Genomic DNA, 15,250 nt, shown 5'->3' with positions numbered 1-15,250 from the left:
GTGGGTATGAAAGCAACGGCCGAACGGGGGGGGATTGTAGTAAGAGCTGAGTGAACGCAGACATGTATCCCGCGGAGACAGTAGCCAAAGGACGTGCCGGCAAGAAAGGGAACGCGGGCCAGCTCCCCGAGCAGGCGGTTGATGCCCACCTTGAGGGGTCCGGGCCGGGAGGGAACGTGACGCAGGTGGCCGGGCAACCAGGTGCCGGATGATAACTTTCCCTCGGCCCATCCATCTCGTCAACGCGGGTGGACCATCGAAATTGATGGCCAAGGAGGGTGGGCGGTTGACTCGGAAAGGGTAGGACGCAGAGCAGGCCGGCTGGCCGCTCGCCAGATGATGGTGGTATGTTTGGGAAAGGATAGGCCGAGCTTGAAGGATGTGATGGCCAATATTATCGCAGGGGATGATGGCAGCATGCAGCAAGGCCGGACCAGGAATATGACGCCGGCATTAACAGGCTGAGCGTGTTCGCCGTGAGGGAGAGTTGTCGCGAAGGGTGTAGCTCGGTGATGGTCAGACTCGGAAGGTTGTTCGGCGTGTTGGCCGGAAGTCCATGGTCAACGCGAGGAAGTGAGGGCCGGCCGGGAGGCAGGAGATGATGGCGGGACATGAAAGAGAAGTGTGGCCGTGTGTACACCACACAGCCGAGAACTTTGCAGGCCGGGGCGGCATGCGCGCCTCCGGCGGCAAGGCCCTGCAAAAAAGTGAGCCTTGAATCAGAAAAAAGCGGGTCAGAATGCTCACCAAAATACCATCAAATCGTGATGATGGCATCAACCCGTGGTCAACTGGCAGGGCAGGGGGGCCTGTGAGGAAACCACACAGCCGAAAGCTTTGAAGTCCAGGGCGGCTTGTGCGCCTCCGGTGGCAAAACCCTGTGAAAAAGTGAGCCTTGAATGCTGGAAAAAGTCAGCCAGAATGCTCACCAGAATACCATCAATATTTGATGATGGGATCAGCGGCGGCCGATGCCGGGCTCGGCAGAATCCAAATATGGAAATAACCTGCACCGAGGAAGTGGAGGTGGGAGACAAGGAATGTGGGAGCACAAGCTCCAGCATCCGATGAAACTGAACATGCCTCCGGCAGGTCAAAACCTGAACAAAAAAGTCAATTATTTTTCACGTTTTCGGCGGGGATCGAACTGCTTACGTAATGCAGACAGTGTCGGTACAATCAGCGTGGAACAGCGAGGGATGCTAGGCAAAAAGCCCCAGCATCCGAGGTGGTTGCGGTAGGGACAGGATGTGCCTCCGGCGGGTCAAAATCCTGGAAAAAAGTCAGTTAATTATTATGTTTTGTTTGGGAGTCGAACCGCTTACGTAATGGGCTTGAGGTCTCCAAATCAAGCGGTCAAGTCGGCAGGCAACTGCGAGCTGTGCTGAGGCAAAATCCTCAGCATCTGACAACGCTGTGCGAGAGGCGCTATGTGCCTCTGGCGGGTCAAAAATCCTGAAAAAAAAGTCAGTTATTACTCGTCCTAGGGTGGGGCTCGAACTGCTTACGTAATCGTCTGGCGATCCCTAAATTTCGCCAAGGCAGCCGGCAAATTTGTTGGCATGGCGGAGCGTTGAGACGCAGGCAACAGCGGTATTGGGGACGGACAGAGCTACGAGTGGTGAGCTGCTGAGAGCATACAGCAGTGAAGATCAACCCACAAGGTGTTGCAAAGGTTCCCCCCATCGCGGACACGAGCACCAGAGAAGATGCATGATTTCACAAGCCAGAGTGCTGACGCCGCATAGACAGGGACAAGACAACTGGAAAAACGATGTCACAATGGCAAGAAAGCTGGCTTGAATAAACTTACCAGTCCCAACAACAGCGGCAGAGCAAAAGCTTGAAAGCTTTACTCGGGATGACACTTAGCGCGCTGGTTTCTGTTGAAGATGAACAAATGATCAAAAGGGAAAGGCATAAGTACTCACAGCTGCGTCGAGAACAGTGATGATGCCTCGCATCCCTGTCGAGAGTAGCTCAGGTCATGATGGCCAAGAATACGAGTGGGAGGTCGTTGGACTCGCACATTGCTGCTGGCGGAGGGGATGGTCGCAGCAGATTGACGCCGCCGAAAGGGAATGTTAGCGCAAAGGGTTGATTCTGAAGACGGAACATCAACCAAGTGAAGAAAGCAAGTAAAAGTCCACAAACCTTGGTTTGAACCGGCACCAAAGGGCCCCGCCTTAGAACAACGGGCAAGGAGGATGTTGATATCGGGAAACAAGCCCTTGATGCAGAGCCAGAGGGCAGTCACAACCCGCTTGAAGCCACGGTCAGCGTTCGCTAGGCCTGTCTGTAAAGAAACAAATTAGCACGCTGGAGAGTCCAACAGAGGGAAGACTTACGAGCCACTGGCAGAGGCGGCGGCGGTGCCAAGCGCAAGGACATGCATGGTGGTGGAGCTGTTGGTCACGGTAGCCTGAAGCAGGTCGAGGGTTCAAGTTGGCGCTCTCCATAGTCTTCAACAACAATGACGACTCGGAGGAGTTGAAGAGAGCTACGCTCCGAGTGGGTCAGTGTCGTGTGGTGGTGGTGTAAATTTTCGCTGCCGTATATGCCGTCGTGATCGTGGAAACGTCGCTCGCGTAAGAATTTGAAGGAGCGGAAGGGGGCTTGACTGCCAAGTCCAAGCTCAAGTTGGCGCTCCCCGTCTGCAAGAAGTCGCAGACGACTGAAAAAACACGGTCAGTGAAGGGAATAAAGAAGAGGAAGGTGAGGTACTAACCATGGCTGAGTCGAGCGAGGCTCTGCAGACCAAGTTCAAGGACGTTGATGGGTTGGCTGGGCTTGAGAACGCCTTCGCTGGGCGGCGGCCTCAGTTTTGGGCACAGAAAACACGCTAGAAAGTGTTGGTCAGTAACGAGGGAGGAATGCAGAAGAAGGCAAACATACGAGCAGGATGGAGGCGGCGACATCGAAGAGAGAGGTTGTCGAGGGTGACGACGAGAGGGATTGTGGTGGAGCGGAGACAACCAGGAAGAGGGCGTGACCTTGTTGACAAGCACGGGTTTGATGAGTGATCATGCCGTAGATGTGATAATATGTGATTGATTGCGGGCGGAGATCGTTGTGAGGCCGTCGGGCGGCTTGCCCGTGAAGCGGCGAGCATCACCATGACCGTGAGTAGATACGGGCCAGTCGTGAGAGGGTACGCATTTCCATCGCAAGTCCACTCCAAAGTTGGTGGGAGTAGTAGAGCCCATGGTGGCGCGCGCCAAGTTACCGCGGAGTTATTTTGGCCTTTCCGGCATCGTCCGGTGGTCGCGGCCAGGGTCAGGGAAGCGAGCTGAAGCGAGCACCGCCAATGGAGCTCGGGCGGCGTTTCAGGGAGCACTCAGGGTCTCGTTACCATACCACGGAAAGGAAGCGGCAGATATGAATGGCAACAGGTGACAGGCGGGGGGTGCACGCGATCTTTACCCGACTCAGTCAGAAAGTATGGTCTCCTTGCTCAGGTGGCTGCTGGCCTTTCACCCTTGTTGCTGACGTTCAACGCTTTTGCTTTTGCATAGCAGCCTTTATTTTCCTTTTTGAACAAGTTTGACACCAATAATCTGGCGAAAACAACGCGTTTTCGACGCGCCGCATGCCAGATTTTCTCTGGGACGCGTTACCTCTCGCCGCTCAACTTTCTATCGCCATCACCACTCACACCTGAATCCAAATCAGGTAATCCCCCCCGGTACACCTCGGAATCATCGAGCCTCACACATTTTGACTGGGGTCAAATCAGACAATTTTAAGAGATTATGAAGTCCTGGTCTACCACCTATATCCGAGCCTTATCAGCCCTTGCGATGCACAACTGTTTGCGTCGCAACTGCAATATCCAGATTTTGCATCGCTGCAGCAAGTGTGGCCCATATTGCCCGATTAAATGTGCCGGAAGGTGGGAATGAAGTTTCATTTCCCTGAACAGTTGCCTGATTGTTCACTAGTCGTCGTCAACGTACGATCTTGGCCAAATATTGCCGCCGCGCATGCTGATTCCCGTGTTACCAAGCACGGGCGGGCGATCGAAGCACTGCAACGACTCCATTTGACAGGTATAGCCGTGTTGTAGGTTGTGCCGCGTCTATTGGGGTCTCGCAAGCCTCTCTCCCAACCCAGTTTCGACTCGATCCCTGGTTTGTTATTTCATGAGTTGAGCACCCATTCTGTGCTTAATCTATTCACATTCTGCCTCAGAGATACTCGCAAGTACTTTCCCTAGCTAGCCCACGTTTCAAAATAGCTCGCTTACGCATTCTAGACTGACATTTCATCCATTCCAGAAATGATCATTGCAACGATAACGACACTGTCCAGCCCGGGCGGTGTACGTTATGGAAGCCCCACTCGCTAAGAGTATATAAGGCCGTGGCCTTCAACTGTTGCGCAACCCCCTCTTTCTTTCCTCCCACCATCTTCGATTGTCAACCTCACGTGTCATTGCTCGTCCCTTTCCAATCCCAACCCCATTCCTCACATGTTCCACTCAGCCTTCGATTCATCGCTGTTCTCTTCTGAACAGTCAGTAAATCATCCTCTCGTCGTCATTGAGCACGCTTACCGTTCCCCAGATTATCCTAATTCGCCTCACTTGCTCGCGTCCCGCAACGTTGTGCTGACGCTCTTAGAGTTTGCAGACGGGGGCGTGTCGTTGGTTTTGCAAGTACAGTTTCCCCCCATCGTTGTGTATCCTGCTTACCGTTCTCTAGTTGTGGTCGACTCCCATATCCCGCCGACCACCCTTGTTTGATTCCCTTCACTCATTTCCCACCGTCCTGCTGACAATCTTGTAGTTTGTTTGGGCATCGTCGACGACGGGTGTTAGCGCATGGCCTTGCGCGTTGGGAGGCGAAAACTGTGCACTGACAATAGGTGAGCGCTTTTTTCTCTCGTTCAAGTAGCTGAGCATGCTTACCGTTCCCCAGACCGCATTCCCGCCGACTCTCCCATCCCATTTATCCAGCTCGTTCGCTTCATCTCGCTCACTCACGAGTTTTGCTGACCTTGTTGTAGTGTTCGCAGCACACGTTAGTTTTCGCCAGAGCTACCCGCCAACTTGAACGCGCTGAGAGAAGGGGCCGTTATCGCGTTCAATTCCTGCCGTTCTGCTTGTACTGACCTGACTGCAGTTTTGGCGCGATTTACGGTTGCTTTGGAGTCGTTGCGGGGTTCAAAGAGGCCATTTTTGACTGCCCAAGTACGTGTTATGGCGATTTAGGCTTGTGTCTTGGACCATTAACTCGTTATAGGTCTCTTCGGCCAGAATTGGCGCAGTCGGGCTGGCTCTGCTAATTGCCGGCGATGAAGCAGCTTGGGGCTTTGGTGAGATACGTCGGTACGGCGGGTTTGGAGTATAGTCGTCAGCGTAAGCATTTTCGCTCGCAGCTGGAGACTATTTGCAAAGACTTACTGTGATATTCAGGGCAAGATAGACCTTGGCGTGGAAGAGCGGCATTGAACGCGGGAGACGAAGCCGGCGATTTGGTGACTTGGGTCATAGCTGGCGGCAATGCGGCTTGTTTGGTGGGCAGTGGTGACTTGGGAGTTGGCGTCGGACTTGCGAGATATGCCCAAGAGTGGCGAGTTAGCCTGAGATAGTGCCGACGTAGATAGATGCTGAGTGTGCTCGCCGTTCGCGGCAGCGAAAGAGTCCGTTGTGAGTTTGAGAGCACGACAGAGGGCCGTTTCGAGCCCGGGCGGGTGGAAGATGACGGCAAAAGGCCGCTGTCAACGAGCACGTGCCTGCTTGAGGCTGTACCTTCTTCTAACCACCAACACGCGCCCGCCTTGACGCGTTTTCCCGAGCTGGTCGCGAACGCTGGCTTGTTGCGAGCCCGAAGGAACAAGCTAACCCGGGCCGAACTCGCCGTCTTGGCTGACCACCGCGGCTTGCTTTCTGGCGGCTCCATATGTTTGCGGGCCATTGAGGCTGCTGCCTCGTCCAGCGCTTGCGTCGGCAACTTCAACGCTGCCACGGCCCAAGTAAGCATCTACTATTTAGACTTCATTTGCTTCAACTCTGACTCTTCTACCAGCTCTACTGCCGTCCTTCAACCCATTCCTCTGCGCCTGCATCGAACTGTGATGTCAGTCTCGGCGCTTCGACCCGGTAATCTGACCGGGCCCAGTTGCGCGGTAAGTACTTTGTCGTTGACTCCGTTCTCGCTGACATGTTTAAATGGGAGTCTGCTACGGTTTGTATCCTTTATCGGCGGGTACTACTCGTCTCAAACGAGAGTTTGGCTGCGTCACCCGCGGAACAGCTTGCGTCTATTCGTGTTTAGTAGAGGGCAGCTTTGTACTTGCGCGGTTAGTACTTTTCTTCGACTCCCTTTATTTCCGCTGACACGCCTGGACAGTCTGGATAACAACGCGTTGACAAGCACCGTTATTCAAGATGGATGCGGGATAGTAGTCACTCGCGAGCGCGGTACCAGTCGGCAACACTGATATTTCCAGAGTTCTTGTTGCTTTGAACGTGCGGGAGTGCAATGAATCTATGTGAGTACTTTGACTCGATTTGGCGGCGCTGACATACTCTTTCTGCTTCCCAGACAACGACGCGTTTCCCGTTGTCCCCGATAGCCGTTGGAAAAATTGGGGCTGATGACGACAAGGCCGCGATTGACTGTGCGACGCGTGAGTTTGGACGCTCATTTTATGATTAAGCTGATGTCGTCGCTGCAGATTGTGCGCAGGCATTTATTTGCTCGAGGGTGGCGAGAGTAATGGTGGACTTGCTTTGGGAGCAAGGTAAGCTTTTCTTGTCCGTTGTCCTCTGAGACTCATGTTACTGCAGAGTTGTTACTGTTTTTTTTGTTGTTCTCTAGTTGATGAATATTGACTTTTGCTGAGACTTGACTGGCGCGTGAGTTTGGGGCTGATCCATTTGTGGTCTGCGCAATGAGCTCGTCGTTGCGACGCGCGCGCTGCCCTCGTCGTCGTTATGAGCGGCGAAGTCGTCAGCGTGATACGCAAGTCGGAGGGCCAATGTGCAGTTGGTCCAGGCGACGTCCGAGATCCGAGTCGCCGCAAGAAATCATGCAGCTTACGAATGGATTCACCATGAGCATGTTGGCCGTTCCCATGGCCTCACGACTTCTCAACTTTGGGCCATTCGCGATACTATCCACCCCCTCAACTGAATGTCCTCTCCCCTCTCTATTCCGCTGCCCTGGCCTTTGCCGACCACAGCACTGTACACGTGAAGGTTCCGCAGGATGTCATGTCCGATTTACAACAGCACCTCCAACCACTTGCATCGAGTGTTAATCTCGATGTCGCAGATTTGCTGGTTGAAGCTGCCGCAGTGGTCGCAACCTACAACATGGTCTCGCGCTTCTTGGTCTCTTTGGACATAGCCGGATCTTCTGACGATGTCGTTCCATGGCCAGTCGACAGCACTGAACACACAATCGAGCTGGCGCCCAACGTCAACATTCATGCCATAACACTCGTCACCCACCCCAATGCTCCTTGGATTGCCTTCTCAAATTCATTGCTCACGGACGAGGGGATGTGGGAATGGATTGTCCCACACATAATTGCACCGGCTTCGTCAGCCCCGAATTGGCCGTTCAAAGGCACCTACAACATCCTCCTCCATTCTCAACGGGTCATGGCCAGTCGTCTGTTTCGGCAGCGCCGTGCACTATCCCTCTCCTCGCACATGATCTGGCTCATCTCATTTCCATTCTTATTCCGTCAGGAAAGGTCAAATGCGTCATCGGTGTCTCGCAAGGGGGGTGCTGCCGCTCTAGCCTTTGGTGCACTCTATCCCACGCTCACAGAAGGCGTTATTTCATGTGATACGGGGCCCAAAACTGCTCCAGGGAATGCGGAAGCATGGCAAGAACGTATTGCCCTTGCAAAAACAAAAGGCATCGAGGAGCTAGCTAGTGTGACTGTTGACCGCTGGTTCCCTTCTCCGTCCAAATGTGGACAAGGAGGTTCGAGATACGGAAGGACAGAAACAATCAAGAAAATGATTGCGACCACCAGCATCCCCGCTTTCGAGCTCGGAGCAGGCGCTCTCATGTCGTCGACGACCTACTCAAACCGCTTTCAGAAGACGGCGTCGATTTGCTGCACAGCGATGTCAAAACCAAAGTGCTGCTTGTTGCCGGCGAGCTCGATGGCGGGGGTAAAGTTGCAGCTGGAATGAAAGGATTGCGCGAAAAATGGCTTGAAGCTACGCCAGCTGCCAAGGTCGACTTCGCCGAGATTGCCGGGCGCGGGTCATCTTCCGATGATCGACGAAACAGAGAAATACTGGGAAGTCGTGAGCGCATTCCTGAAGGGGTTGTGACCTGGGAAGAGGCATTATTTGGCTTGACGACGAACAAATGTACATCTAGTTGTAATTGTACAAAGAACAAAAAAAGACCTTGTACAAAAAACAAAAAGCACTGCACAAGGAACAAGAAGCACTGTTCAAAGAACAAGAAACACTTTGTCCAAGATTACGATCTTATCGATGGTGTCATTGTCTGTGACTCGTATAAATTGCCATCGTGACCCAGCGCGTCGATCACATAAGCCCTATCCCTTCTTTCTCTCTTCAACGTTCAATTCGCTATGCCGTGCGTCTGCCCTTCTTCCAGTAGTATAACTCTCTTCAGCACGCGTGCAGCGCAGATCATGTGTGTATCGCTCTCCACCCTCAAATATTTCACATGTCAAATGTTACCCCCGCTTGCACGCCGCTCCAACGCTAAGTCGCGCTCGCTCGCCAAGTCGCGAGAGCGAGGGACCCCTCTAATATACCTCTTTTCCTCGCGACGGACCTCTAAAAAGTCACGAGTTAAACCTACTGGGGGAGAAAATTTGAGGTTTTGGACCCGTCTAACGGCAGTCTCGGGCATCGTTTGGGGGAGACAGGGTTTTGGAGTAACTTTCGGGCACTCCGGGCAGGCATAGAACAGTGTAAAGTCATGTATTGGCCTATTGATAACATCCAGGCGCGCTACTAAGACGCGTCGCGACGCGTTTGATCCACCCGGCCCGGTTCATTCATTCCGACACCAAGTCCTCCGCAACAGCGACAGAGCGCTAAGCACGCTCCGTTCATCGCCCTCCCTCACGCGGGCCTCCGGCGGTTCGAACCTGCAAAAAAATTGAGCTCTTTAACACTAAAATGCACTTACAAAGTAACGGCGCAACGGCCAAAATGTGCCCAAGTCCACGCTTTCAGCTGGTTGATGGCCAGACGTGTTGCCGAAGCTGTCGCAAAAGCCCGGAGGGGCAAGACGGGAGTCGACGGCAAAGGGCGGGCCGGCAAGCGGAGGAGTCGGGCGGGCAGGAGGTGTGACACGCGCAGCCAGAGGGTGGAGCGGCCGCAAACTTGAAGGCAGCAGGCCGGTGACAGAATGTGACACGGCTGAGTCGTTGCAAAGGTTGGCGGGCAGTCGGGAAGGAAGGTCCGGACTGAGTGAACGTGGCAGGAAACGACGCGGCCACCATCTCGTTGCCCTCCAACTCCAGAAATTGCCCGCCCGCGGCGTCCCAGGAAGTTGATGGCCGAGATTATCCCGCGGGAAGGTGGAGCAAGTCCGCCGTCGCGAGGCTAATCCGCCAACCACAGCCCTCGGCCCGTGGCGTCAAGGCGCCTCGGCACAATGACACGTTTGGAGTCGATTGTCACGGTGGGTATGAAAGCAACGGCCGAACGGGGGGATTGTAGTAAGAGCTGAGTGAACGCAGACATGTATCCCGCGGAGACAGTAGCCAAAGGACGTGCCGGCAAGAAAGGGAACGGGGCCAGCTCCCCGAGCAGGCGGTTGATGCCCACCTTGAGGGGTCCGGGCCGGGAGGGAACGTGACGCAGGTGGCCGGGCAACCAGGTGCCGGATGATAACTTTCCCTCGGCCCATCCATCTCGTCAACGGGTGGACCATCGAAATTGATGGCCAAGGAGGGTGGGCGGTTGACTCGGAAGGGTAGGACGCAGAGCAGGCCGGCTGGCCGCCAGATGATGTGGTGGTATGTTTGGGAAAGGATAGGCCGAGCTTGAAGGATGTGATGGCCAATATTATCGCAGGGGATGATGGCAGCATGCAGCAAGGCCGGACCAGGAATATGACGCCCGGCATTAACAGGCTGAGCGTGTTCGCCGTGAGGGAGAGTTGTCGCGAAGGGTGTAGCTCGGTGATGGTCAGACTCGGAAGGTTGTTCGGGCGTGTTGGCCGGAAGTCCATGGTCAACGCGAGGAAGTGAGGGCCGGCCGGGAGGCAGGAGATGATGGCGGGACATGAAAGAGAAGTGTGGCCGTGTGTACACCACACAGCCGAGAACTTTGCAGGCCGGGGCGGCATGCGCGCCTCCGGCGGCAAGGCCCTGCAAAAAAGTGAGCCTTGAATCAGAAAAAAGCGGGTCAGAATGCTCACCAAAATACCATCAAATCGTGATGATGGCATCAACCCGTGGTCAACTGGCAGGGCAGGGGGGCCTGTGAGGAAACCACACAGCCGAAAGCTTTGAAGTCCAGGGCGGCTTGTGCGCCTCCGGTGGCAAAACCCTGTGAAAAAGTGAGCCTTGAATGCTGGAAAAAGTCAGCCAGAATGCTCACCAGAATACCATCAATATTTGATGATGGGATCAGCGGCGGCCGATGCCGGGCTCGGCAGAATCCAAATATGGAAATAACCTGCACCGAGGAAGTGGAGGTGGGAGACAAGGAATGTGGGAGCACAAGCTCCAGCATCCGATGAAACTGAACATGCCTCCGGCAGGTCAAAACCTGAACAAAAAAGTCAATTATTTTTCACGTTTTGGCGGGGATCGAACTGCTTACGTAATGCAGACAGTGTCGGTACAATCAGCGTGGAACAGCGAGGGATGCTAGGCAAAAAGCCCCAGCATCCGAGGTGGTTGCGGTAGGGACAGGATGTGCCTCCGGTCAAAATCCTGGAAAAAAGTCAGTTAATTATTATGTTTTGTTTGGGAGTCGAACCGCTTACGTAATGGGCTTGAGGTCTCCAAATCAAGCGGTCAAGTCGGCAGGCAACTGCGAGCTGTGCTGAGGCAAAATCCTCAGCATCTGACAACGCTGTGCGAGAGGCGCTATGTGCCTCTGGCGGGTCAAAAATCCTGAAAAAAAAGTCAGTTATTACTCGTCCTAGGGTGGGGCTCGAACTGCTTACGTAATCGTCTGGCGATCCCTAAATTTCGCCAAGGCAGCCGGCAAATTTGTTGGCATGGCGGAGCGTTGAGACGCAGGCAACAGCGGTATTGGGGACGGACAGAGCTACGAGTGGTGAGCTGCTGAGAGCATACAGCAGTGAAGATCAACCCACAAGGTGTTGCAAAGGTTCCCCCCATCGCGGACACGAGCACCAGAGAAGATGCATGATTTCACAAGCCAGAGTGCTGACGCCGCATAGACAGGGACAAGACAACTGGAAAAGCGATGTCACAATGGCAAGAAAGCTGGCTTGAATAAACTTACCAGTCCCAACAACAGCGGCAGAGCAAAAGCTTGAAAGCTTTACTCGGGATGACACTTAGCGCGCTGGTTTCTGTTGAAGATGAACAAATGATCAAAAGGGAAAGGCATAAGTACTCACAGCTGCGTCGAGAACAGTGATGATGCCTCGCATCCCTGTCGAGAGTAGCTCAGGTCATGATGGCCAAGAATACGAGTGGGAGGTCGTTGGACTCGCACATTGCTGCTGGCGGAGGGGATGGTCGCAGCAGATTGACGCCGCCGAAAGGGAATGTTAGCGCAAAGGGTTGATTCTGAAGACGGAACATCAACCAAGTGAAGAAAGCAAGTAAAAGTCCACAAACCTTGGTTTGAACCGGCACCAAAGGGCCCCGCCTTAGAACAACGGGCAAGGAGGATGTTGATATCGGGAAACAAGCCCTTGATGCAGAGCCAGAGGGCAGTCACAACCCGCTTGAAGCCACGGTCAGCGTTCGCTAGGCCTGTCTGTAAAGAAACAAATTAGCACGCTGGAGAGTCCAACAGAGGGAAGACTTACGAGCCACTGGCAGAGGCGGCGGCGGTGCCAAGCGCAAGGACATGCATGGTGGTGGAGCTGTTGGTCACGGTAGCCTGAAGCAGGTCGAGGGTTCAAGTTGGCGCTCTCCATAGTCTTCAACAACAATGACGACTCGGAGGAGTTGAAGAGAGCTACGCTCCGAGTGGGTCAGTGTCGTGTGGTGGTGGTGTAAATTTTCGCTGCCGTATATGCCGTCGTGATCGTGGAAACGTCGCTCGCGTAAAGAATTTGAAGGAGCGGAAGGGGGCTTGACTGCCAAGTCCAAGCTCAAGTTGGCGCTCCCCGTCTGCAAGAAGTCGCAGACGACTGAAAAAACACGGTCAGTGAAGGGAATAAAGAAGAGGAAGGTGAGGTACTAACCATGGCTGAGTCGAGCGAGGCTCTGCAGACCAAGTTCAAGGACGTTGATGGGTTGGCTGGGCTTGAGAACGCCTTCGCTGGGCGGCGGCCTCAGTTTTGGGCACAGAAAACACGCTAGAAAGTGTTGGTCAGTAACGAGGGAGGAATGCAGAAGAAGGCAAACATACGAGCAGGATGGAGGCGGCGACATCGAAGAGAGAGGTTGTCGAGGGTGACGACGAGAGGGATTGTGGTGGAGCGGAGACAACCAGGAAGAGGGCGTGACCTTGTTGACAAGCACGGGTTTGATGAGTGATCATGCCGTAGATGTGATAATATGTGATTGATTGCGGGCGGAGATCGTTGTGAGCCATCGGGCGGCTTGCCCGTGAAGCGGCGAGCATCACCATGACCGTGAGTAGATACGGGCCAGTCGTGAGAGGGTACGCATTTCCATCGCAAGTCCACTCCAAAGTTGGTGGGAGTAGTAGAGCCCATGGTGGCGCGCGCCAAGTTACCGCGGAGTTATTTTGGCCTTTCCGGCATCGTCCGGTGGTCGCGGCCAGGGTCAGGGAAGCGAGCTGAAGCGAGCACCGCCAATGGAGCTCGGGCGGCGTTTCAGGGAGCACTCAGGGTCTCGTTACCATACCACGGAAAGGAAGCGGCAGATATGAATGGCAACAGGTGACAGGCGGGGGGGTGCACGCGATCTTTACCCGACTCAGTCAGAAAGTATGGTCTCCTTGCTCAGGTGGCTGCTGGCCTTTCACCCTTGTTGCTGACGCGTTCAACGCTTTTGCTTTTGCATAGCAGCCTTTATTTTCCTTTTTGAACAAGTTTGACACCAATAATCTGGCGAAAACAACGCGTTTTCGACGCGCCGCATGCCAGATTTTCTCTGGGACGCGTTACCTCTCGCCGCTCAACTTTCTATCGCCATCACCACTCACACCTGAATCCAAATCAGGTAATCCCCCCGGTACACCTCGGAATCATCGAGCCTCACACATTTTGACTGGGGTCAAATCAGACAATTTTAAGAGATTATGAAGTCCTGGTCTACCACCTATATCCGAGCCTTATCAGCCCTTGCGATGCACAACTGTTTGCGTCGCAACTGCAATATCCAGATTTTGCATCGCTGCAGCAAGTGTGGCCCATATTGCCCGATTAAATGTGCCGGAAGGTGGGAATGAAGTTTCATTTCCCTGAACAGTTGCCTGATTGTTCACTAGTCGTCGTCAACGTCTGATCTTGGCCAAATATTGCCGCCGCACGTGCTGATTCCCGTGTTACCAAGCACGGGCGGGCGATCAAGCACTGCAACGACTCCATTTGACAGGTATAGCCGTGTTGTAGGTTGTGCCGCGTCTATTGGGGTCTCGCAAGCCTCTCTCCCAACCCAGTTTCGACTCGATCCCTGGTTTGTTATTTCATGAGTTGAGCACCCATTCTGTGCTTAATCTATTCACATTCTGCCTCAGAGATACTCGCAAGTACTTTCCCTAGCTAGCCCACGTTTCAAAATAGCTCGCTTACGCATTCTAGACTGACATTTCATCCATTCCAGAAATGATCATTGCAACGATAACGACACTGTCCAGCCCGGGCGGTGATGCGTTATGGAAGCCCCACTCGCTAAGAGTATATAAGGCCGTGGCCTTCAACTGTTGCGCAACCCCCTCTTTCTTTCCTCCCACCATCTTCGATTGTCAACCTCACGTGTCATTGCTCGTCCCTTTCCAATCCCAACCCCATTCCTCACATGTTCCACTCAGCCTTCGATTCATCGCTGTTCTCTTCTGAACAGTCAGTAAATCATCCTCTCGTCGTCATTGAGCACGCTTACCGTTCCCCAGATTATCCTAATTCGCCTCACTTGCTCGCGTCCCGCAACGTTGTGCTGACGCTCTTAGAGTTTGCAGACGGTGGCGCGTGTCGTTGGTTTTGCAAGTACAGTTTCCCCCCATCGTTGTGTATCCTGCTTACCGTTCTCTAGTTGTGGTCGACTCCCATATCCCGCCGACCACCCTTGTTTGATTCCCTTCACTCATTTCCCACCGTCCTGCTGACAATCTTGTAGTTTGTTTGGGCATCGTCGACGACGGGTGTTAGCGCATGGCCTTGCGCGTTGGAGGCGAAACTGTGCACTGACAATAGGTGAGCGCGCTTTTTCTCTCGTTCAAGTAGCTGAGCATGCTTACCGTTCCCCAGACCGCATTCCCGCCGACTCTCCCATCCCATTTATCCAGCTCGTTCGCTTCATCTCGCTCACTCACGAGTTTTGCTGACCTTGTTGTAGTGTTCGCAGCACACCGTTAGTTTTCGCCAGAGCTACCCGCCAACTTGAACGCTGAGAGAAGGGGCCGTTATCGCGCGTTCAATTCCTGCCGTTCTGCTTGTACTGACCTGACTGCAGTTTTGGCGCGATTTACGGTTGCTTTGGAGTCGTTGCGGGGTTCAAAGAGGCCATTTTTGACTGCCCAAGTACGTGTTATGGCGATTTAGGCTTGTGTCTTGGACCATTAACTCGTTATAGGTCTCTTCGGCCAGAATTGGCGCAGTCGGGCTGGCTCTGCTAATTGCCGGCGATGAAGCAGCTTGGGGCTTTGGTGAGATACGTCGGTACGGCGGGTTTGGAGTATAGTCGTCAGCGTAAGCATTTTCGGTCGCAGCTGGAGACTATTTGCAAAGACTTACTGTGATATTCAGGGCAAGATAGACCTTGGCGTGGAAGAGCGGCATTGAACGCGGGAGACGAAGCCGGCGATTTGGTGACTTGGGTCATAGCTGGCGGCAATGCGGCTTGTTTGGTGGGCAGTGGTGACTTGGGAGTTGGCGTCGGACTTGCGAGATATGCCCAAGAGTGGCGAGTTAGCCTGAGATAGTGCCGACGTAGATAGATGCTGAGTGTG

The 15,250-nt window shown here is 53.9% G+C and overlaps 1 protein-coding gene across 1 annotated transcript; it reads left to right on the top strand.

The window, feature by feature from the left end:
• Positions 1-7,219: 7,219 nt before the first annotated feature.
• MIND_01101400 (Carboxymuconolactone decarboxylase) lies at positions 7,220-8,158 on the top strand (the record flags this gene model as incomplete). The annotated part of the gene is made up of 1 exon (XM_037367582.1): positions 7,220-8,158. One exon carries the CDS (start codon positions 7,220-7,222, stop codon positions 8,156-8,158), a length of 939 nt encoding a protein of 312 aa, XP_037216976.1.
• Positions 8,159-15,250: the final 7,092 nt, after the last annotated feature.

This window comes from Mycena indigotica (genome assembly GCF_014461135.1).
Source record: "Mycena indigotica strain 171206Taipei chromosome Unknown Mind.scaff0009, whole genome shotgun sequence".
Lineage (NCBI taxonomy): Eukaryota > Fungi > Basidiomycota > Agaricomycetes > Agaricales > Mycenaceae > Mycena > Mycena indigotica.
This window is presented reverse-complemented; position numbering and strand designations above follow the sequence as displayed.